A 22,492-nucleotide genomic window follows, 5' to 3' on the forward strand; every position below is an offset into this window, starting at 1 on the left:
ATTGCTATTACATAAAACAGGGGAGGGCAACATACAGCCAATGGGCTGGATCCAGCCTGGAAGGGATTTTAGCTGGCCTCCAGAGGGTCCCCCAGCCTAGGTACAGGGGGCAGCCCTGGCCATGTCATGTGTGAATGGTCCTGCAACCCTTGGACATGCAGCGGGGCTGGGGCAGCATGGTGGCAGGACCACTGTTGGACTTGGCCCTGCCACCCACACACCCCGGCCTATCTGCCCCTCACCTACCGCAAGGGGCACTGGACAGAGCAGGCAGATGGGGTCTCCATGGAGATTGGTTCAGGACCCACATTGGCAGGGCACAACTCAGCTGCATGATTGGGGCCGCGGGAAGGAGACGAGTAGCATCTGGGAGCAGGAAGGGTGGGTGGGGCTCGGGTCCAAGCTAGGATCATGTGGCAGTGATAGCATAGGGCCAGGGCCTGGGGCAGAACTATGATCCAATGCCTATACATCCCTGCAATAGGTGCCAGTTCTACGGGCAGGGGCATGTGGAAGGCAGATCGCACCTCTGCTCCGGGCCCTGGCCCCACACTGTCACCACACCGTGATCCTAGCTCTGCCTGTCCCACTCCCAGACATCACTCCCTGCCCACCCGCGACTCCATTCCATCTGCTCGGCTGAGCACACCCTGCCTGTGTCAATTCCAGAAGCCATAGTGTTCCCTGGCCTATTAGGTTATTTTCTTATGCAGTTACCTTAAGTTATGCTGTTTATGTGAATCTGAACATACTCCACAGGGATGGAACGTTCTGGACCCATTAAACCTATCACCTATAATGACATCACAACCCATTTGGAGAGGTGGAGCATGCCTAGTGAGTTCCCCGCACTTGGCAGGAAAATGCGAGGGGAAAAGTGAGTGTGTTGTTTGAGTGACAGTTGAGTGCCATGTGCATGAGAGTGACTCGTGGAAGAGGACCAGTGTCATGCAGGGGTATAGTTGCACACCTTCACTATGATTCCTGCTCCACCCAAACTTTAACATCAACTGCCTGGAAGGGACAGTGGGATTTCTATTCAGCAAGTGTTCATTAACTTCATGGCTCATTAACAGCAATTAGAGAGATGATAATCTCCCTCCACTCTATAGGTGTTAACAACCCTCCATATTTTTAATATAGTGTTAGCTCCCTACCATATTAGTAAAGCTTCTAGCTTTTCTTTGGAAAGCTTCTGGTTTCATCTTTAGATGCACCCTCCTTTTCAAAATCCTAGATCTGCCCATGGCTGTCTGTACAGCATTCAGGCCATGGTCAGCTTCACTTACTTCCATCTTGGATGGAAGATCGGTGGATTAGAGCACAAGTATCTATGCTGCATGCTATCAGACAGAATGAAGATTTCTTGGCTAGAAGTCATAACAAGTTGGCACAGGAGAGGCCAAAGAGAAAAGAAAAATGACGCAGTGTGACTTCTAGAAGGAGGACCCCCAGAATTCAAAAGGAACAGACTGAAGTTAGTAACTACTTTCAAGCTCTGCAGTAGAACAGCTGAGGAAAAAGGTATAAGTGAAGAGACTAGCATGAATGGACCAGATAACCTAGCAGTCTTGAAAGTAGGGAGTACATACATAGCTGCAGGGATGGGGGCTCCAAAACCACTGCACCAAGAAATAAGAGGGAGTTCAAGTAGAGTGGTTCCTTCTCAAGGAAGTGATCCTCAATGCACAAGCTAAATCTATCCCAACACGGAGGAAAGGCAGCAAGAAGGCACAGCAGCCCCCCCCGGCTCTCCAGGGACCTAGCGGACCTCCTGTGGCTTAAAAGGAAAGCCTACAAAGGATGGAGGACAGGATTCACCTCCAAGGAGGATTACTCCACGCTGGTCCAGTCCTGCAGGGAGCAAACCAGGAAAGCCAAGGCTGCAACTGAACTCCAACTAGCTTCAGGCATCAAGGACAACAAAAAGTCCTTTTTCAGATATGTGGGGAGCCGGAGGAAAAGCAAGGGCAATGTTGGACCCCTGCTAAACCAGATGGGGCAACTGACAACTGACACCCAGGAAAAAGCCAACCTATTAAATAGGTACTTTGCGTCAGTCTTTCATCAGTCACATGGGATGCCCATGCCTGCTATGGGACAGGGAAATCTGGGTGAGGGGGATCCCCTACCCTCCATAAATGCTGACCTCGTGAAGGAACACCTTGAGAAGCTGGATACCTTCAAGTCAGCCGGCCCTGATAATCTGCACCCCAGGGTACTCAAGGAGCTGGCGAGCGTCATAGCCCAGCCCCTGGCACGGATCTTTGAAAACTCCTGGCGCTCTGGTGTAGTGCCCAAAGACTGGAAGAAGGCCAATGTGGTGCCGATCTTCAAGAAAGGGAGGAGAGTGGATCCGGCTAACTACAGGCCCATCAGCATGACTTCTATCCTGGGGAAGATCTTAGAAAAGTTTATTAAGGAGGCCATCCTTGAGGGACTGGCCCAGGCTAACATTCTAAGGGATAGCCAGCATGGGTTTGTTGTGGGTAGGTCTTGTTTGACCAATCTCATTTCCTTCTATGACGAGGTGACCTATCACCTAGACAAGGGAGAAGAGGTTGATGTCATATATCTTGACTTCAAAAAAGCTTTTGATCTCGTATCCCATGATCACCTCTCGGCCAAACTGGCCAGTTGTGGCCTTGGCTCCACCATGATCCGCTGGCTGGAAAATTGGCTCCGTGGTCGGACCCAGAGGGTTGTGATTGATGGCAGTCACTCATCGTGGTGCCCTGTGACCAGTGGGGTCCCTCAAGGCTCTGTCCTGGGACCCATCCTGTTCAACATCTTCATTAACGATGTGGACATTGGAGTCAGGAGTGGACTGGCCAAGTTCGCCGATGACACCAAACTTTGGGGCAAAGCATCTATGCCAGAAGATAGGCGGGTGATCCAGGCTGACCTGGACAAGCTCAGCAAATGGGCAGACGAGAACCTCATGGTGTTTAACACCGAAAAATGCAAGGTTCTCCACCTTGGGAGGAAAAACCTGCAGCACCCTTATAGGCTCGGCAGTGCTACGTTGGTTAGGACTACAGAAGAAAAAGACTTGGGGGTCATCATTGACCACAAGATGAACATGAGCCTGCAATGCGATGCTGCGGCTAGTAAAGCGACCAAAATGCTGGCTTGCATCCATAGATGCTTCTCGAGCAAATCCCGGGACGTCATTCTCCCCTTGTACTCGGCCTTGGTGAGGCCGCAGCTGGAGTGCTGCATCCAGTTTTGGGCTCCACAATTCAAAAAGGATGTGGAGAAGCTTGAGAGACTCCAGAGGAGAGCCACGCGCATGATCAGAGGTCAGGAAAACAGATCTTACGATGATAGGCTGAGAGCCATGGGACTCCTTAGCCTGGAAAAGCGCAGGCTCAGGGGTGATCTGATGGCCACCTATAAATTTATCAAGGGTGACCACCACGATCTGGGGGAACATCTGTTCACCAGAGCGCCCCAAGGGATGACGAGGTCGAACGGTCACAAACTCCAGCAAGACCGTTTCAGGCTGGACATAAGGAAGAATTTCTTTACTGTCCGAGCCCCCAAGGTCTGGAACAGTCTGCCAGCGGAGGTGGTTCAAGCACCTACATTGAACACCTTCAAGAGTAAATTGGATGCTTCTCTTGCTGGGATCCTATGACCCCAGCTGACTTCCTGCCCTTTGGGCAGGGGGCTGGACTTGATGATCTCCCGAGGTCCCTTCCAGCCCTAATGTCTATGAAATCTAAGAGGAGAATGGTGGTGGTGGTGGTTGGTGACTCTTCCCTGGGGAACAGAAGCACTAATTTACAGTCTGGATCTGAGGTCCTGAGAGCTGTGCTGTTTGCCTGGAACTTGTTTTTATGATGCCACTGAAAGATTGCCAGAGCTCATTTGTCCCTTGCACCATTATCCTTTCCTGCTTATCCAGACATCAATTATGTGGTCAGAAGTGTCACTGAGCAGATGAGGGGAAAGGTTCTTGGCAGGAGGCTTAAGAAGTTTGGCGCACAAGTGGTGTTCTCATCAGTCCTCCCAGTGAATGATATGGGCTCAAGCAGAGACAATCAAGTCATGGGTGTAAACACATGGCTGAGATAGTGCTGATGTGAAGGCTTTGGATTCTTTGACAATGGGAAAATGTTCTGGGGAGAAGGACTGCTATTTAGAGACAGGATTTATTTGACCAGAACTGAAAAGAACAGCTAACCAACCTAGTAAGGAGGGCTTTAAACTAGGTTCCATTGGGAATGATGAACAAAACCCACAAGAAACAGAGCAAAAAATCCCGAGGGGAGATGACCAAGAGAAGCAGCTCAACTCAGGGAAAGGGCCAGGGCACCACAGGACAGCAATAAGGAATTGAAAAGGGAAATGAGCTGGTCAAAATGCAAAACATGCCTGATGTACAAGTGAGAGAAATACAAGAAACAAGCAAGATGAGTACACGTGGGTCATTCACCCATCTTCCTTAGCTAGGTAAGTCAGCTCTCAATTCAGGCTTTTAAAACAGGTTTTATTAGTCTGAGAGGATTTACAGTCTCAGTAAACAAATCAACCCAAACAAAAGGTATAAAGACCCAGAACCTGGTGTCTTCCTTCAGATAAATAGCAGGGCCTTTCTGGCTCTGTACCTCTCTCCAGAAGTACTGTTCTTCCTCTCCTCCCTGCACTCCCCCATGGAATTTTTTAACCCTCTTCTTAGCTGCTTCCTCATTAGCCAGTATCAGCTCCAGTTCACCCCAAGTGTCCCAAGGCAGGCGGCCTTACCTGCTGAGTACCCCTCCCTGGGCTACAGCCCTCTGAAGGCTGAGTTCTTCCTTACAATCAGCTGAAAGTCACAGTGCTGTAAAAAGCCCTATGATCTGATTAGTATCACAGAGACTTGATGAGGCAAGTCTTATCATTAGAATATCAGCATTGACAGTAGTCTGTTTTGAAAGAACAGGGTTAGGAGAAAAGGTAGTAGCATCGTGTTATATGAAAAAATACATACACTTTTTCCATGGTTCAGGAGGAAGGAAGCAAATCAAAGTGTATTTGGGTGAATAAAAAAGGCAAAAAGTTCAGTAGTAATATAATAGTGAAAATTGGATATAGACTGCCAAGTCCGGAAGAAGAGGTAAGTGAAACACTCTTCAAGGGGACAAACATCATCCCAAAGTTATGAGATGATCCTGATGACAGGCTTCAATTTTTCAGATGTATGTTGGAAGAATAATACTGCTAAACATAATACAGAAACTTACTCAACACTGTGTGGAGGACATGATTAGGGGGAATCGCTCATTTTTCTTTTCCTGACACACAGGAAAGAATTGGTAGAGGATGAGGTGAAGGGAAACTTGAGAGGCAGTAAATCCTAAGATGATAGAATTAATACATTTTGAGACGGTGAAAGCATGAGTTGAGCACAAATAAGAAACTATATCAAAAAGGTGGATTTTAAGCGACTCAAGGAGGCATGGTGCCATGGAAGGACAGACTGAAGGATAAAAGCCAACGAAAGCTGGAAGCTTCTAAAGAGCACAATATCAGAAGCCCAGCCAGAAGCTATTCTGACGTGATAGAAGCACACGAAGTACAGCAAACGACCAATATGGCTGCACAAGGATCTCCTAGAATGCCGCAAAAGCAAAAGGAAAGCACATGGGCAATGGAAAAATGAGCAGGTCACTAAGGAAGTATACCAGGAAACAGCAACAGCTTGCCAGGACAGCAATCAGATGGGGAGGAATAAAAATGAGCTTCACCTGGCCAGGGAAGTTAAAAGACAAGAAGAGGTTTTTTTAAATATGTTGGCCAGGAAAGAGAGACCAAACAAGCTGCGAGTCTAAACAGATGCTGTGAATTCTTAACAGACCATACACAAAGAAGGCAAAGCTGCTAAACAGTTTGCCTCAGTCTTTACAAAAAATTAAAACAGATAAGATTATTTGGAAACAAAGGGACAAACTGAGGGTTGAGATAACATGAGAGACAGTCAGAGCTTTTGATGGGTCTGCATGAATTTAAGTCACCAGGGCCCGATGAACTTCATCCCAGGGTACTGAAAGAACTGGGGGAAGAGAGTGTGGAGCCCGAGGTAATAATATTTATAAAGTTGTGGGAGGCAAGGTACCAGAGGACTTGAAAACAGAGTGCCCCTTGTCTAAAAAAAGGCAAGATGGAGGACCTGGAGAATTAAAGACTAGTTAGCCTGACCTAAATGCCCAGGAGTGTATAAGGAAGTGCAAGCAGCTGCAGTAGGAAAGGCTGATCACAAGCTGCCAGCATGGATTACTATGAACAAATCATACCAAACATATCTGATCTTCTTTTTTACAGAGTAACTAGCTGGGTGGATGAAAGGAATACAGTAGATATATTATATCTGGACTTCGGTAAGGCTTTTGACAGAGTCCCCAGATGACTTTTTCATAAACTGGAGAAATGTGGGCTGGATAAAACCACTAGAAGGTGGATAGATAATGGGCTCAAACAGCTGCAAACAATGGGCAGTTTTAAGTGGATCAATGTCAGAATGGAAGGAGGTTCTGAGTGGAGTCTCACAGGGCTCTAGCCTAGGCCCAGGGCTGTTTAATGTGCTATTAATGATTTGGATGCTGGAACAGATAGTTTCCTGAGCAAATCTGCAGACAGCACAAAACTGGGTAGGACTGCAAACACACTGAAGGGCAGAAATGAAATTCAGAAGGACCTTGATAGTTAGGAAACCTGGGCTACAGCCAACAGAATAAAGTTGGTAAATGTAAGGTACTACACCTTGGGAACAATAACAACAAACACAAATACAATGGGTGACAACTGGCTGGATAGCAGCACTAGAGAGAAGGATCTGGGAGTCTTAGCGGATTACAGACTCGAGATGAGTCTGCAGTGTGATGCACCAGTACAAAAGGCAAATGATGTTTTGGGCTGCGTTAATAAGAACATTAGGTACAAGATAAGGAGGTGACAGTGCCTCTCTACTTGGCCTCATCTAAAGTGTTGTGTGCAGTTTTGGGCTCTATATTTTAAAAAGGATAGAAAGAAGTTAGAGAGGGTCCAAAGGCAGGCAACAAAAATAATAAAGTGCTGGGAAGGCAAGCCTCATGAGGAGAGGATGAAAGAAATGGTCACTTCAGCTTGTGAAAAAGACAATCAAGATAGAACCCTTTAACTATCTGAAGGGTTGCCATTAAGAAGAGGGAGAACATGTTTTCATCCATTGTTGCAGGGAAGGATACAGCAATGATTTGAAGTTGCAAATTAGGTTTATATTGATATCAAGAAAAACTTTTTCACTGTTAGAACAGTGAGGAAGGGAAGCTGTGGAATCTCCAAACTTAGAGATTTTCAAGAAGAGGATGGATACACATTAGTCAGGGATGATCTAGGAGTAGTATGCTCATGCTCTGAGAGCCACTCTAATTAAAGCAACCTGAGCTTTTTGTGCATCAGCATCCCCACACTTCAAAACAGTAGTGGGGATGCTTTATTTAAAGCTCGTTGAACAAGCAAGTAAGAGAGAGACAGTAGCAAAGAAGACTGACAAGAGAAATATTAGAAGAGATGAGAAGGAGTAATAGAAGAACGTGTTTAAGTGAAAACAGTAACAAGGAGTGGCAGGAACAGATGCAGCAACTAACAGACAAGAACAATCTGTCACATTAGCTGAAGCAATCAATTAGGCCAAAAAAATCCAGACACAGCAGGAGCAAGTAATAAAATTATAAGCAAGAGAAACCTTTAAGTAGCTGAAGAAATGGCTAAAGAATGGAACTTAATGAACTGAAGGCAGCAAAGCCAGTAAACGAGTCAGAAAATGACTAAAGAAGCTATTTGCGAAGCAGAGAGGTAGTAAGATTCCATCGAAGGGTGGGATAGTGTCAATTTGTTAACAAAACACTCGTGAGATAAAATAAAAGTATTTGCACTTAATTCTTTCAACACTGAATACAAACATCAAGTTACAGAATTTAGCTACCATTAAAAGGAATTAATGTATTAGCTATATCATACTGTAAATATCTAACAGAAAACTCTTGAGACTAAAGGGAATAAAACTGAAGCCAGAGCTATAAACAAAACATGTTCCTTAGATCATACCATGAAATCCACGGACCTAAAATTTCATGAGAAATTAGGTATCACTTGATGTGGTACCCTTTTTAACAAGAGCATAACAAGATATTCTGTATATTTTGGCTATGACCACCTCAAAGTTGCAGTGCAGGATTTCAGTGATTAAGTCTGTACAAAAATAAAATAATTCTCTATGCCTAAAATGGTCAGAATAATATCCTTGACTTGCATTCAGGTTCAGTCTTGCATACAGAGCAATTGAAATTTCCCCCCAATTTGTTTTTGAATCATTTGTATGACTCGACTATCAAAATATTGAAAATCCACATTGCGTATGTGCATTTTTGTGCTTTCTGTGTTTAACTGTAATATATTAATATACTTGGCATAGCTGCATCTTATTTGAATCATTATTAAGTATATATTACTTTTTCCCCTTAACCATGTTGGATTTTTAGTCCTGAACATATGAACTTCCTTTCACAAAAGGGTAATTTCCTTGCCTGAAAATGTAGTTTCTTCATATCAGATCCACCAATCTGAACTGATGGGTTTACCTGCAGCTGTTAGTCAGACTGTAACAGCCAATAGAAAGCTAGACCTTTCGCATCTTCAGACTTTTACTTCCTTTTGCTCATTGCCTGGAACCCCTGGAGACACTTCCAAAGTCTAACTATTCTCAGTGTCCACAGAAACACGCAGCCAGTCCATGTCATCTGGTAAAGGTGTTAATATTCTTCCAGATGGCAGCCCTATGTTTTTCCTCTTATTGTGGCCTCTTCCTCTTCTGCTCACACATGGCTATTATCATAGAAGACTAAGTTCTGATTTTAAACCAAAAATGAAGAATTCCTGAATAATATGCTGTCATGGAGTACCCTTGGGTGGGGGTTCGAAGGGGTTGCTTGCTCAGAGCCCCAGTAGCCTTGTCTGGTATCCAAGTACCCCTTAAAGAAAGGCAAGACCTGGCTTCCAAAACAAGGGGGGAGCCTAAGCTCCTTCCTACTCTGAGAAAGGCTCCTTCCCACACCTTTCAGTTCCTCACCCTCCCTGGTTCTCCAAGGCAAGGCTGAAGGCGCTAACACCCAGTTCTGGTTCTGAGACAGGGACTCCCTCGCCTCGAGGGATGCAGAGCAACCCACAGTTCCAAGAAACAGATCGGACCATTGCTTCAGTAAAGGCATTGACTGGGCCAAAAAGGTCACCCACCCAGAGGTTCTCTCTCTGCTCTGTTAAATTTACTAACCAAAATATATGTGTGTGTGTACATATAGATAAATACATGAATTGAAATATAAATAAAACATACACATACTTTGGTTAGTCGATAAGGTGCAAATCTACCCTGACTTCTACTTAACTTCAGACTGACATATCTAAGTCTCTCACCCCCAAAGATACTCAATTGTCCCCTTTCCAATCACTCCAGTTTCCCAAAGCTTCTCTTCTCTCAGTTCCTAGACTCTTCTGGCAGGAGCTGCCAAGCTGTAGTTTTCCAGCCTTCTCTGCCACTGTCATGCTCATCTCCTCTGGACACCTTCTGGGAGCTGGCCATCTCACCTTCGTTGATATGTCAACAAAGCCATTCAAGGCTCTGCTAATGTGAGAGGTCCAGCCAGCCCTGGCATTTAATCCCTCCTTCTCTGTGCACATCTTAAGGAGATAAACTGAGTCATACAACATAAGAATAATGTGAATACAGTGAACATTGAAATATCACAATATAACCCATAGTCCCTCACATATGCCTCTTAACTTTGCAACCAGATTCATTTAGTTTTGGTGTTCTTGAGGTGAGGGCCCCTTTAAAGTATCCTCCCCAAACATAAATAGATGTTCTGTATGCTCAAAATCATTTGGATAAGAAACAAACCAACTTTTAATAACCTGGTAATGTGTGAACAGGTCCTATTTTGAAAAAAAAAAAAAGGTCTTTGCTGTGACAGCGTACATCTTCTTCTTTGAACCAAATCTCCTAAGGAAAAGCAATAACCACTAAGGAAAAATAAGAGCAAAGATCATAGTTCTTCATACAAAAACTTGCCTCTCAGAAAGGATGATGTCAATTATCTATACAACCTCTTTGCTGAGCCCAGTACTGGTGCAAAGAAACAAGCTCTGCAATACTTGCTCCATCTCCATGAATGCTCAAACTAAGCAATGAGATGATGGGAATGGCTTTGAAGGATCCTAGGCTTGCACCCTGGATTTCCAGATTAATCAGGCCAAGTCATGAGGCTTGAAGACCAAACCCCGCAAGTCTCTTCCCTCCCCGCCAAAAAAAAAATTGTACAAGGAGTTGAACAGAGAGTGGACTCAATTCCTCCTCAAAGGGAAACACTAAACCCTGAAGAAATCTCTCTGTGACATGTATATAAATTTAGCTGGAGAAGTTACACAGGTAGAGTGTTAAATGAACATCTCAACTTCTAAAATAATATAGTTCTTAACAAAATTATTTTTGTCTGCTTTGATTTTTGTTTGATCAGTCAGTAAAACTTTCAGTGTGGAGAAACACAATCTCACTAAAATCAGCTACTCTTCTGGCAAACAGAAAGATAGCAAATATTGCATCTATCTTTAAAAAAATGGCAAAATAGGCATCAAATGCAATGGATTACAACCCATTAAACTAAGTACTAGGTAAAATAATTAAAAATTGATGGCTATAAAGACATCAGCTCTGGTAAACACATGATTGTCAATTATGTATTAAAACCTTTCAGCAGGGTCAAAAAAAAACAGGCTATAGCAGAAGTCAATCATTGACATGGCCTTTCAAACTGCTTTTGACAAAGCTCTTGACAGTGATGAATAAAAATACTCCCTAGGTAATCAGGGGAGAAAGAAGTACAGTGCTGGCATTAGTAAGAAAAAGGTAAAGACACAGATAAAGACCAGGAATACACATACAAATATCTACATGGAAATTGCTGTTAAATATATTCAACAATGATCTAGATACAGGAAAAATGGTAAGGAATACTGGAAAAACCAAAGTGTATAGCTTTCTATGAAAGAAGAGGCAGTTGAAAGAAAGAAAAGCTACAGGAAGAATCAAGAGGAGACAACCAAGTTTCACTGACAAAAAAGGGAAAATAGATTTAATCTCCCTTTAAACAGATAGTCTCATCTCTGTATAATTACTATTTTTTTCCATTTTTACTAGCTGAGCAGAATTACGCCTTGATAACAATGTGATTTTACCCTGCTAAATATTTTCTCACTGTTGCCAACCATTTACAAAGTATATGAATGCCATCATTATATTCATGCAATACAGTATTCAGTACACGGGTTAGTACTGGGTAATTCATGTGGTAGAACTAGTTTTGTGCAACTGAAGAGTTTCTTTGAGCTGCTTTTCAAATCCCCTGTTCTCCAATGACAATCTGCCTGGCTTCACTTTTGGTTTTAATATAGTTGGCTTCTAGGGACCATTTACATTTCCATACCTCAAGACTTGCAACAGCTCAGGCTGCCCAACTTTGAGCAATTAAGTTATTTCATGAAAAAGGGCTGATAGTCTTCCTAACTAATGAGCTGGTCTTCATTAAAAATACATTTATCCTGTATTCTTGCTTTTCCTTCATGTGTCCCTGGAGGTTGGGGGGGCATGGTGAGCTCCCGCAGGTGGCAGTGGCACTGTCGGTGGCAAGCGGGGAGCTCCTGCAGGCGGCTGCAGGGGTGGCGAGCACTGACCAGCAGTCAGCGACCACCCACAGGCTGGCAGCAGCCAGCAACAATCATGGACTCCCTGCAGACACCACCGGTAGTGTTGGCAGAGCAGGGGGGTGGTGCCCACAGGCACTGTTGGCAGTGTCGACTATGCCTTTTCACAGGGAGTGCACCGTCATGCTCAGGAGGTACACATGCACCCGCATGCACCCCCTATGCCTTACCAATGCTCTCCTTTATACTGTTAATAGTTTATTTTACCAGCTCCTAACACATGAGCAATGCACCGTGATTGCCTGTTGATGTCTTCTGACTGCTACATACGCAAATTAAGATATTTATTTATGTTTTATTAAAGCAAATTTATGCTTTCCTTTCTCAATACTACTTATATACTCATAGTTATATTTTCCCAAAACAAAACACAGCTAAGCAGCTTGATTCAAATGCCTCCAAACCAAAAGTAACAAAAAACAAAACTGTAAGGAGTCTTTTTAAAATGACACTGGACATGAACACAACAGAATGAAAAGTAAAGATCTAAAACTGATAAATTTAAGAACTAGCTTCTTCAAGGTTGCCAGAATGGAGGGGAAAGGATCAACACAGAACCACACACAGATAATTCTGAGTTAAAGTTCTAATGTCTCTACTTTTCATAAGTTCACACAGTTTGAAGAGTAAGAGGAACTATTATGAACTTTCTCTCCGATTTCCTACATAACACTGGCTGTAGAACTTCACTTACTAATTTCTGTAACAGGTCCTAAAACAATTATTTCTTTCCAAGTAGCAGAGAGATGGATTCAGATAGCACAGACTATGAATAGCACATAGAAAGAATCTAGATTTGATTACTAAATATATCAGTGGATCAAAAATTCCTTCTATATCCAGGTGACCTCTACTACAGAACTAGTAAAGAGCCATTTAAAAATAAATGCATGAAATATATGAACACAAATTTAATCCTTTGCTTTAAAATCACCATAATTCTTCTCCAGATAAGAAGAGATAGCTAGAAGGGAAGAGCCTCCCTATCTCTTAACATTCAAAACTGCCTCAGCCTCAGAGTTGACTGGCTGTAGGAATACTGTCTGTTCACTTAAAAGTGACAATCAAAACACGCTGTAGAGCTCCATGTCAATTATATAAAAATGAATGTACAACACATTTTCAGAAATATATGGATTTTTTCTGTAAGTGCTAATGTTGCAATAAATCATCTGAAAATTAAGATGGGTACTTTGTAGGCAGTGCAATCACCCCTTGTGATGCAATTTTTCAAGTGAAGACTAATTAACATTTTTGTATAAATAAAGGTATAAAAGGTATAAATAAACTAAAACAAACCAACCAATTGCAAATAATGAAATAGTAAGTACACATCTCATATATACCTTTGTGCTGCATACCAGTGGCATGCCTTTCAGACTTCGTTTTAAAGCAATTTGGGGGGAAAAAATCCAAAAAACATACAACTAACGAAGTTTAATAAAACTATAAATTCTCTGAACAGCTTTTTTCTATAAAGGTTGTCTATGAGCAAGTCAATTTTAAAGTATTCCCAGAGCTGTCTGTACAAGAGTGGTTTTCCCTTCACTCCGCAAGTTATCTTAAAATTACTTCCAAAATTCTATTCATTCTAGAGTAGCAGAAGTAGCCAAGAAAAATACTTTAAGAATGTCCAATGCTTGTTCTCAGTTTAGCTACAGGTACAATTTCTGAAATGTTCCAAATAGTTTAGATATTCTTTTACCTTGCTACATTCAGATTGCCTCATGCAATTGTGCCTCGTGCCCTTGCTTATGTTTCTGCTTTGCCCTTCATGGGAGAAGCAGGCAATCCTTTCAATGCCCACAAACAGTATGCAAAGAATTCTCCTGGAGGTAGTCAGAACTATCATGGGAATTCTTAAGGACTTAGAAAAAAGTCCAAAATCCTCCAAAGCAGAAGAGATGGAAACATCCTTCAAAATAATTTTCAGGACAGTGGCTTATACATTTCAAATAATTAGCAGCACTGCTGGGCAACCACAACAGAAACAAATAAACAAACAACTGAACTCACCCTGACAGAAACTTATTTAGAAAGTAAATTCTTAATTGTCATATATACCTAATTAGATATGCAATTTCTGTTATTACACTCCGGAGTTAAATACGAGTGGAATGTAAATGTTCTCCAGGGAAAGAAAAGGGATTAAAATTGGTGTCCATTCTTTGTGACAGAACAACCTTTATGGCCTGAAGGCAGAGTAACAAAGTTTAACAGCCTGAAACGTTAAGTCCAATAGTATTGTTTTAGTTTATAAATTTCAAATTATTTTGAAAATAAAAAGATAAATTACACTTTCATGCCATGGCTCTAAATCAAAAAGAGAATAGCTCTACCAGCTTGTTAGAGAAGGAATGGAGTTATTAATCATGGGGTTTATTTATTTATTTATTTAAAATGAAATATAAATTGAAAACTTAAAAAAAATATTTGGAATATCCATATGAATATTCAGCTTTATATTATACTGACTTCTGCAAAATGTTTAATTTTGTATTTGAAAAGTATCCCCATACTTTCAAGGAATTAAAGCTTTAGGTAAATAGCATACCAGTTCTCAAAAGCAGAAAGATGCCCACCATACATGATACATTATCTCTTCTGGAAAGTATCCCAAGTATAAGTCTGGTTCAAGAAATAAAAGTTTCTTTTATGTATTATTTTACTGGTATAGGTCTAGTGAATGAAGAAAACCTATGCAGGTTAAACACTTGCTAGTTAAAAAAAACAACACCCTGCTCCCAAAAGACATGCCTTATACTTATAGTTGTAGCATGTGTCAGGTTCCAATTTAATAGCGCTCCTGTTATCCTTTTAATCTTTCTCTCATTTCACTGCCTCTCTAGGATCCTGCTTCTCTTCCCCTCCTTTCTATCAGCCATGACATTGCTGTCACAGTACGTACTTGATACTGACCATGTGATTATAAACTAACTAACATATATTACTAAATGGTTGGGCCAGGTCCATTGCTTTCCCTACTGAAACACAGCCAAATAATTTTGGAGCCATCTGAACACCAATCACACTAGACTCAGTACTTTCCACAGAATTGTCAGTCCACTACAGTCTCCTTTCAACAGAGATTGTCTCCCATAAAAAACCCCCACCAAACCTTCTACCATTATGACAGAGCACAGTACATGAAGCTTTATTTTATCTACACTAGCATTGTGTGTGTGTGTGTGTGTGTGTGTGTGTGTGTGTGTATATGCACGCACACAAAACTCAAGGGACATGTGAGCGTGCATGTATTTTTATTTAAAAACACACACATGGATGGATATCTTTATAGACAAACCAAAGTTTTGTTTTGGTTTTTTTTAATTAATAGTTTGGGTTTTAGTTTGATACCTGTATAACCTGTTAATGATCACCATCAACTAGAATTGCTCACCAAGATATTTGAGTTAGTTTCTAGAAAAAAGGATGTTGGTTATCGTCAAATTACAATGGAAATTGAAGGGTTTGCTTCATATATAAAAATATATATAAATCATGGGCACCAGTTGTGTGTTGCACATCGCTATATTTTATAAACGCAACAAGGAAAGCACCTGCTTAGTGTTTCTAGTCAGCACCCCTCTTTCATAAATGTGGTGAATATATAGTGTACACGTAGACCAAATTATGGAAAATTTTAGTTGCATTTCACTCTCATACATACAAAACCATATCAACTCAATTTAAATCTAAATCCCTCAGCAAAACTAGAATGTCAAATGAATTTTTTAACCGTCTTCTTGCGAGGTCATCCTGTAACAGACATTAAATATATCTAATTCATGGCATCACATCAGGACAGGAGATTCTGAGAAAGTCATTAAAGAACTGCAAAAGAAAAGCTAGTAATTGGATAGAGTATTCTTTTTCCAGACAAGCTGGGAATTAACACCTTCAAATACAGCTCATTATCCTTAATTATACAGAATGAAACATCACTACAAGAACCCCTTTCATTCTTGTTTAACTGAAGTAATGGCACGTGACATACTACTAACCAACTGAAAATGGTGGTGGCTAGCTGCCAGTGATATTAACTAATTCAACACAAGACTATGCTAACAAATAGGAAAGGCCAGCTTCATTTTTATTAAATAGCTAAAAGATAAAATCTAAAAGGTAGTGGGAAGAAAATCCCTTAAACTAACCAGTTATAGGAGACCTTGTGTGTTCATGAAGATTTCCTGTTACAGCAGCAACTGCTACCTATCTTTGCTTTGTGATAGCTAAACAAGGCCCTGGAATAGCTATGAAAGCTGCAAAGATAACAGGCCTTTAGTCTAACTCTGATGCTTAATCTCTTGCTGGCATGGGTCAAATGAGCAGCTTGGGGCTGGTTTGCAGGCCGAATCTGGCCCTGCACCACCTTCCATGGCCTTGAGCTGAAGGATCAGAGCCCATACTGCCTCCAGTCAATTCTGTATCCCTGGATTGGGACCCAGGCCACCAGAGTGCTATGCAGCCTGTGCGGCTCCCCATAAATCCAGAAATTTGGCAGCAGAGAAGCAGAAATTTCTGCTATCGCTCCCCAGCCACCAAATTTTCATCTGCAGATTTTACATTCTCTTTTGCAACATAACAGGCAGAAACTGTCTATACTGTATTACTCTCATATTAACGCTCATAGCAATTTCCAGCAGGAACTTTTGGGGAAAAGTGCGCGCTGAATGTTAAAAATATAATAATACAATGCATGTTAAATAAGTCTTTCAAAACCCATTAAATTAGTGCTTCTTTCTAGTTGTTTTGAAAGAAGATAGAAGGTAGTGGAATCTCACATAAATCAGAGAAAGGCAAAGATTTCTTAGGGTGATATCTTTTATTGGACCAACTATGTAGTCTGAGAGACCCAAGGAAGAACGTCTTCCATTCAAAAACGTGTCTGTGAGTTTCTCCCAGCCACATAGTTGGTCCAATAAAAGATATCACCCTAAGAAATCCTCACCTTACATCATTTCTGGACCATCATGTCTACATCATCACTCTTACATTAACATTACCATACATCTGCCATGCCAGATGTGCATGATAGGACAACATTTTTGGAATCCCTCATAAAATTCATCAGGTCCTTATTGCACATCTGCTAGTACAGGAGGTCCAGGATCAGGAAGTGGGAACCTGGACATCCATGCCCCAAGACCTTAAAGGGTGCTGGATGTCCAATACCATGCTTCCCATGATGCCTTTTCATCCTGGAGTACAAAAATCCCAGGACTGGCTAATATAATAACAAAGCAAAAGCTGCAAGACTTCAGCAAACTTAGTACACCCTATAATGCAATATAGACATGAATGAAAATAAATCTCAGAGTGCTTCCATTACATTTAAGGTAATCATCATATCTCACTACTGCAGCTCATCACATATTGTAGGCCATTTGCATGTGGTTTTTATAGTAGTACAGCAAAAAAGGTTACATTTTCCATACAAGTAAACAAAGGAAAAGCAAACCCTTCAATTCCCATTCTAATTTGATCATAACCAACATCCTTTTCCAAGAGACTGTAACTCAAAGTGGTAAGCAATTCTATGTGATGGTGATCATTAACCCGACATTCAGGTATCAAATTAAAAACAAAACTATTGATATTAAAAAACCACCTTTAAAACAATAATTCTGCAGAGTGAGTTAAAGTGGTTTGTCTACAAAGATATCCATCTAGTTTATCATTTTAAAAATTCTATACGAGTCCACTTCTAATTTTCTCTAATGACTGGCAAATCCATTGAAATGTCTGATTTTTGCTAGCTAACATGTGGAAATAAATCCAAAATATCATATCCCTAATGTAAGTTCTCTCTGTTTGGCAAAGGCAGTTAAATTTTAATTTAGAAGGCTTCATTATTTTTATAACATAGTTACAGAAATTAGACAGGTTTCCTGTATAGTTTTCATAACATCATCACACCTTAATATATACTTCAACATTAGATGTTTGCTGAGGTTGAATGAGAAAGTATCTGTCTCCACTGAAATGATGCAGTAAACAAGCTAAGAAATTAAAAATAAGTTCTAAAGTATAACAGTATATTTTTATAAGTTAAAGACATTTATAAAATTACACATTTAGACCATAAATCACTAGTTACTTTCATTTGTGATATTCAATGTGTGTGAGCCATGTTCACATGGTTGATTCTGCAGCTGAGCTTTAAATCTGCATCACCAAGCAAGCACGTGGTCTTCCTTCAAACTATTATGCTTGGCTCTAATCCATTCCATAATATCCTACACAAAGAGGAACAAACCCACTTGATTTCTTCCTGGAGCTAAATATGCTGGTGTGCTCCAGGGTTCTGTTTTGATCAGGAGAGATAAGCTGCATGTAGATGAAACGAGGGGGGGGTGTGTACAACACTTTAAAGTGGTCTAAATGCTTTTGCACCGCTTTAATGGTTTTGGTATTTGCATGCCTTGGCAATGTATTGCACATTAATTCCAACCTCTGTAAATTCAGCAGCATAATGTGCCTTAAATGACTTGGGGCGCAGCAAACTAAAACCTTTCTTTGTGGTTGGAGAAAAAACACAGCACTGAACACCATGAATTTGTCAAAATTTAAAAACCAACAGAAACAAATATAGTGATCTTTATGATCTGTGGGAGTTAGAAGTAAATAGAGACTCATGTTTTAAAATAAAATTTAAGTTTGTAATATACCATGTTCATCTGAATAATTCAGTTACTGAACACCTCTACGTTTATATCTTGCTAACTAATCCTGACTAGCCTTCCAAAACCACTTTCCCAGGTCTGCTCTCCTCCTTAGCCAGGCCTGCAGAAACACAATTTTAGAAGTACATCTTGCATGCAACCTGACAGTGCAGGGATTACATTCTGGCTTGAGAAAGGCAGGAAATACTCCTGGTGGCTCCACCTAAAAGTTACAGTTATAAACTTGGTAAGCAGAGAAATCTCTCAGCAGAACAATAATGTCCATTTATGACATCAGACAACTCTCGCATAAATTTTAATAGTAAAAATGGTGCTGCAACAGTGGGAGGAAAAAAACCCCCAGTTACTTAAATGGCTTTTAGCTCCATGCGAATGCTGTTTTATAGAACAGTTTACCCCAAATGTCCAGAGGCAGGGAAAGAAAATGCCTGCCCACCCCTCAGCTTCAGGGGTCTGTATTACTTAATCTCATGTACTAATATGGAAAGGTAAGACTGAGTCTTTATTCTTTCCCTCTTTGCCCTGGAATGAAGTAATCAGCACAAGTCATTACTATTGCCCTTTACCCAGCCATTCCTCTCTTCCACAGCAAGAAAAGATCTTTGACTAGCTTAAGACAGTTGTTAAGTTTCCATTTAAAAAAGGAAAAAAAATAACTGTTGAAGCAAGACCACTGAAGAATATTTTACTAAAGCAGTTCCTAAATGCCCAAGTCAAGGACTCTATTAGGGTTGGAATACTGTTGTAACCATGATGATCCAAGAAATATGAGAGAAGCTAGTGTTTTAGTATTTTATTGGACCAACCATATAATTGGGAAAGATATTAGACAAGCTTTCAGGGACTAAGTGTCCTTCTTCAGGTCTGATAAAATGCACTATACTATTATAACTCTTTATGAAAGACAATATAAATGCCTTAGAAACAATATCAGTGGGCAGCTGTTAGCCTCAATTCATTAAAACTTCAGCACTTGAAAACATGTATGATCTACCATAGTAAAACTTCGGATCTGTGGACTATAACATGCCAGCATTTTCAGCATGGGAAGTTGAACATAACATGCCATTAGTTCAAAAGCTTGCCTAACATCTTTCCCACTGTGCAGTTGGTCCCATTAAAAAACAGCACCAAAAAAACTTGTTTCCAGCCAAGGACTGGTGCCAGGAAAATGATAAAGTCATGCAAAGAATAAACAGCCATAATACACTACATTAAACCAGAATGATTTTGTCTCCCGTTATTGGCTAATCATGTATGTAGGTTATCAATTTGATACTGCCTCCAAACTAAAGCTTAGAAAAAGCAGAAAACTAATGAACATCTATGCATGATCTAGTCATAAAAGCAGCACTGATGTATTACATCATTATAACGCTTTTTGAAAGATGACGTTGCCTCTTAAAACATATATATTCAAGACTAGTGAACAGTTATTAGACTCGTTTCATCAGTGTTTCAATGCTGTAGATTGCATATGATCTACTATATGTATGTAAATACATAGTAAAGCTTAAGAGTCTTTGGTCTTAGATGTGCCAGTTCTTTTTGAATAGTCAAACTGAGCAAAATTTACCATTAAAGCCTACTTATTGCTTATCACTTCTGAGCAAAGCAGGTTGTCACCGTGTAATGATGAGGTGTAGAAGAAGAAATATATGAACACTGAGCCCATAATGCTCTGTCTTCAGTCTTGGAACAGTTTAAAGGTACTAGGGCATCTCAGTTGTTGAGCTATGGCCAATGAACAGAACTAAGCATACGGATTTTAGAGAGAACTTGGCTAAAAACAGCAACTTCTGCTCCTCCACACCAAAGTTAGTATTAACTAATAGCTGTTAATTCATATGTGGGAACATGCATGTATGATGCACTCTTTCATCATATGGTGGAGGAGAGAACAAATACATACTTAGTTTCACCATAGCACATTGTCACTTAAACACAGGTGAATCCACACAAGACTTTCTAAGGAATCTTATGGGTTTTTGTAAGATAAAATGCTGATTTTGAGGCATTTGAAAAATTATACTAAGTTCATTTCCCAATACATAAAACCCTATTGATGCATGTTCACTATTTTTAAATGATGTTCTCTATAATCACCACAAATCAAAAAACAACTTACAGTTTAGTCACAGCTATAATTTTAATGTTTTTACAACTTTACTGAGAACATTTAAAGAAAAAGATATTTGGGGTTTAATTGTCATACTACAGCTTTTTTTTGGAATAGCCAATTGTAAGTAACCAAATCCTCTCTCCTGAAGCATCTTTGCAAATTTCATTAACATTATAATACATTTGTAAATGTTTTGTGAATTTCATAAACATTATTAATTGCCTCTCTCTGTAGCATATTTTTACTATTAACATTGTGTTCTTCCATAGAAATATTCATATATGTAAGTAACTTGAAGCAGACAAATTCCTTAGAAAGGGGGAGAAGGAGGGAAGAGAGAAAAAGTGTGCATGTTTGTGTGTACTTTGCAGGTGTAACACTTCCCCACCTTGAGATTGGGTTTTGACAGCAGTTTCAACAGCTCTCTGATCTCACTGCTCAATGGTTTGCTCTGTAGCTCCTCAGCCAGCTGTGAGAGAGATTGAATTGACACAAAGAACATTAGCAAGCACATTGTTTTACCCAATGCATCAGTGACAACTGAGAATCTATCTTGTTCAAGGTTATTACTTTCCAGTGTATTCAAACAGAAGCCAGCATGAAAAAAAACAGACTATCAATCATTGAGCTTCTTTTCTGGCCCTCAGCTGACCAGATTTAAGACAGGCCTTTCGGCTCAGTTTAACTCAAGTAATCATATCTGGCAACAGTGCAGCCAGATCACGTTCTGATTTATAGCAATAAGGGCAAATCCCAGCACTTCATTTAAGTGAATGGTCCTTTGCGTGCAGACAAAGAACTGCTTGTAAAAACGACTGGATCAAACTTTGACACTGTCTATAAAAAACAACTTCTGAATGAGGTGGTGAAATCCACACTGCTTCCAAAAACCCACAGTAGCTGTGCTGTTTAGGAAGCTGAGAGCCCTACAGTGCAAGCAATCTAAACCTTTTATTATGTTTACTCATAAATGGCAAGCAGCTTGTTAAATGTAAAGCAGGTTAATCATGATATGGTCTGTAACAGGTCACCCACCAGCTATTCAAGTCACCAAAATGCACAGAGTATGCTCTACCAACAAGATCAGTAATTTATGGTTGGTTGTGCTACAAAATTGTGAGTTTCATAGTTTCTAGGGTCAGAAGGGACCTGAGCAGATCACCAAGTCCGACCCCTGCCATGGCAGGAAAGAGTACTGGAGTCAAACAACCCCAACAAGGTGTACATCTAGCCTACCCTTAAAGAATCCCAGGGTAGGAGCCAGCACCACTTCTCTTGGAAGCTGGTTCCAGATCCTAGCCGCCCTGACCGTAATGTAGCGCCTCCTGATACCTAGCCTAAATCTACCCTCTGCCAGCTTGTGACCGTTATTCCTGGTCACTCCTAGCAGTGCTCAGGGGAACAGGGACTTCCCCAATGCCTGCCGGTCCCCTCTGACTAGTTTTAGTTTGTAACAGGCCACTAGATCCCCCCTCAGCCTTCTCTTGTGGAGGCTGAACAGGTTCAGGTCCCATAGCCTTTCCTCGTAGGGCATGCCCTGCTGCCTCCTGATCATGCGAGTGGCCCTCCTCTGGACCCTCTCCATGTTGTCCACATCCCTCTTGAAGTGCGGCGCCCAGAACTGGATGCAGTACTCCAGCTACGGCCTGACCAGTGCCACAGAGGGGGAGGATCACCTTCTTGGACCTGCTCAAGATGCATCTGTGGATGCATGACAAGGTATGGTTGGCCTTCCTGGCTGCATCCCCACACTGCCGGCCCATGTTCATCTTGGAGTCAATGATGACTCCAATATCCTTTTCTGCCTCTGTACTGACAAGAAGGGAGTTCTCCAACCTGTAGGTATGGTGCCAGTTGCTCCTCCCCAGGTGCATCACTTTGCACTTGTCGGTGTTGAATCCCATCC

At 41.1% G+C, this 22,492-nt stretch overlaps 1 protein-coding gene across 6 annotated transcripts in view; it reads right to left on the reverse strand.

Moving 5' to 3' along the window:
• The window catches only part of MPP7 (MAGUK p55 scaffold protein 7), a 281,685-nt gene that overhangs the window by 89,733 nt on the left and 169,460 nt on the right, over positions 1 to 22,492 (reverse strand). For all 6 annotated transcript variants that reach the window (XM_090047429.1, XM_090047431.1, XM_090047425.1 and 3 more), the window contains one exon: positions 20,975 to 21,055. In XM_090047429.1, the coding sequence (XP_089903555.1) occupies positions 20,975 to 21,055 (81 nt within the window). The remainder of the gene's footprint in view (positions 1 to 20,974; positions 21,056 to 22,492) is intronic.

Source organism: Crocodylus siamensis, chromosome 5 (assembly GCF_052110815.1).
Source record: "Crocodylus siamensis isolate JL-2025a chromosome 5, ASM5211081v1, whole genome shotgun sequence".
NCBI classification, from domain to species: Eukaryota; Metazoa; Chordata; order Crocodylia; family Crocodylidae; genus Crocodylus; species Crocodylus siamensis.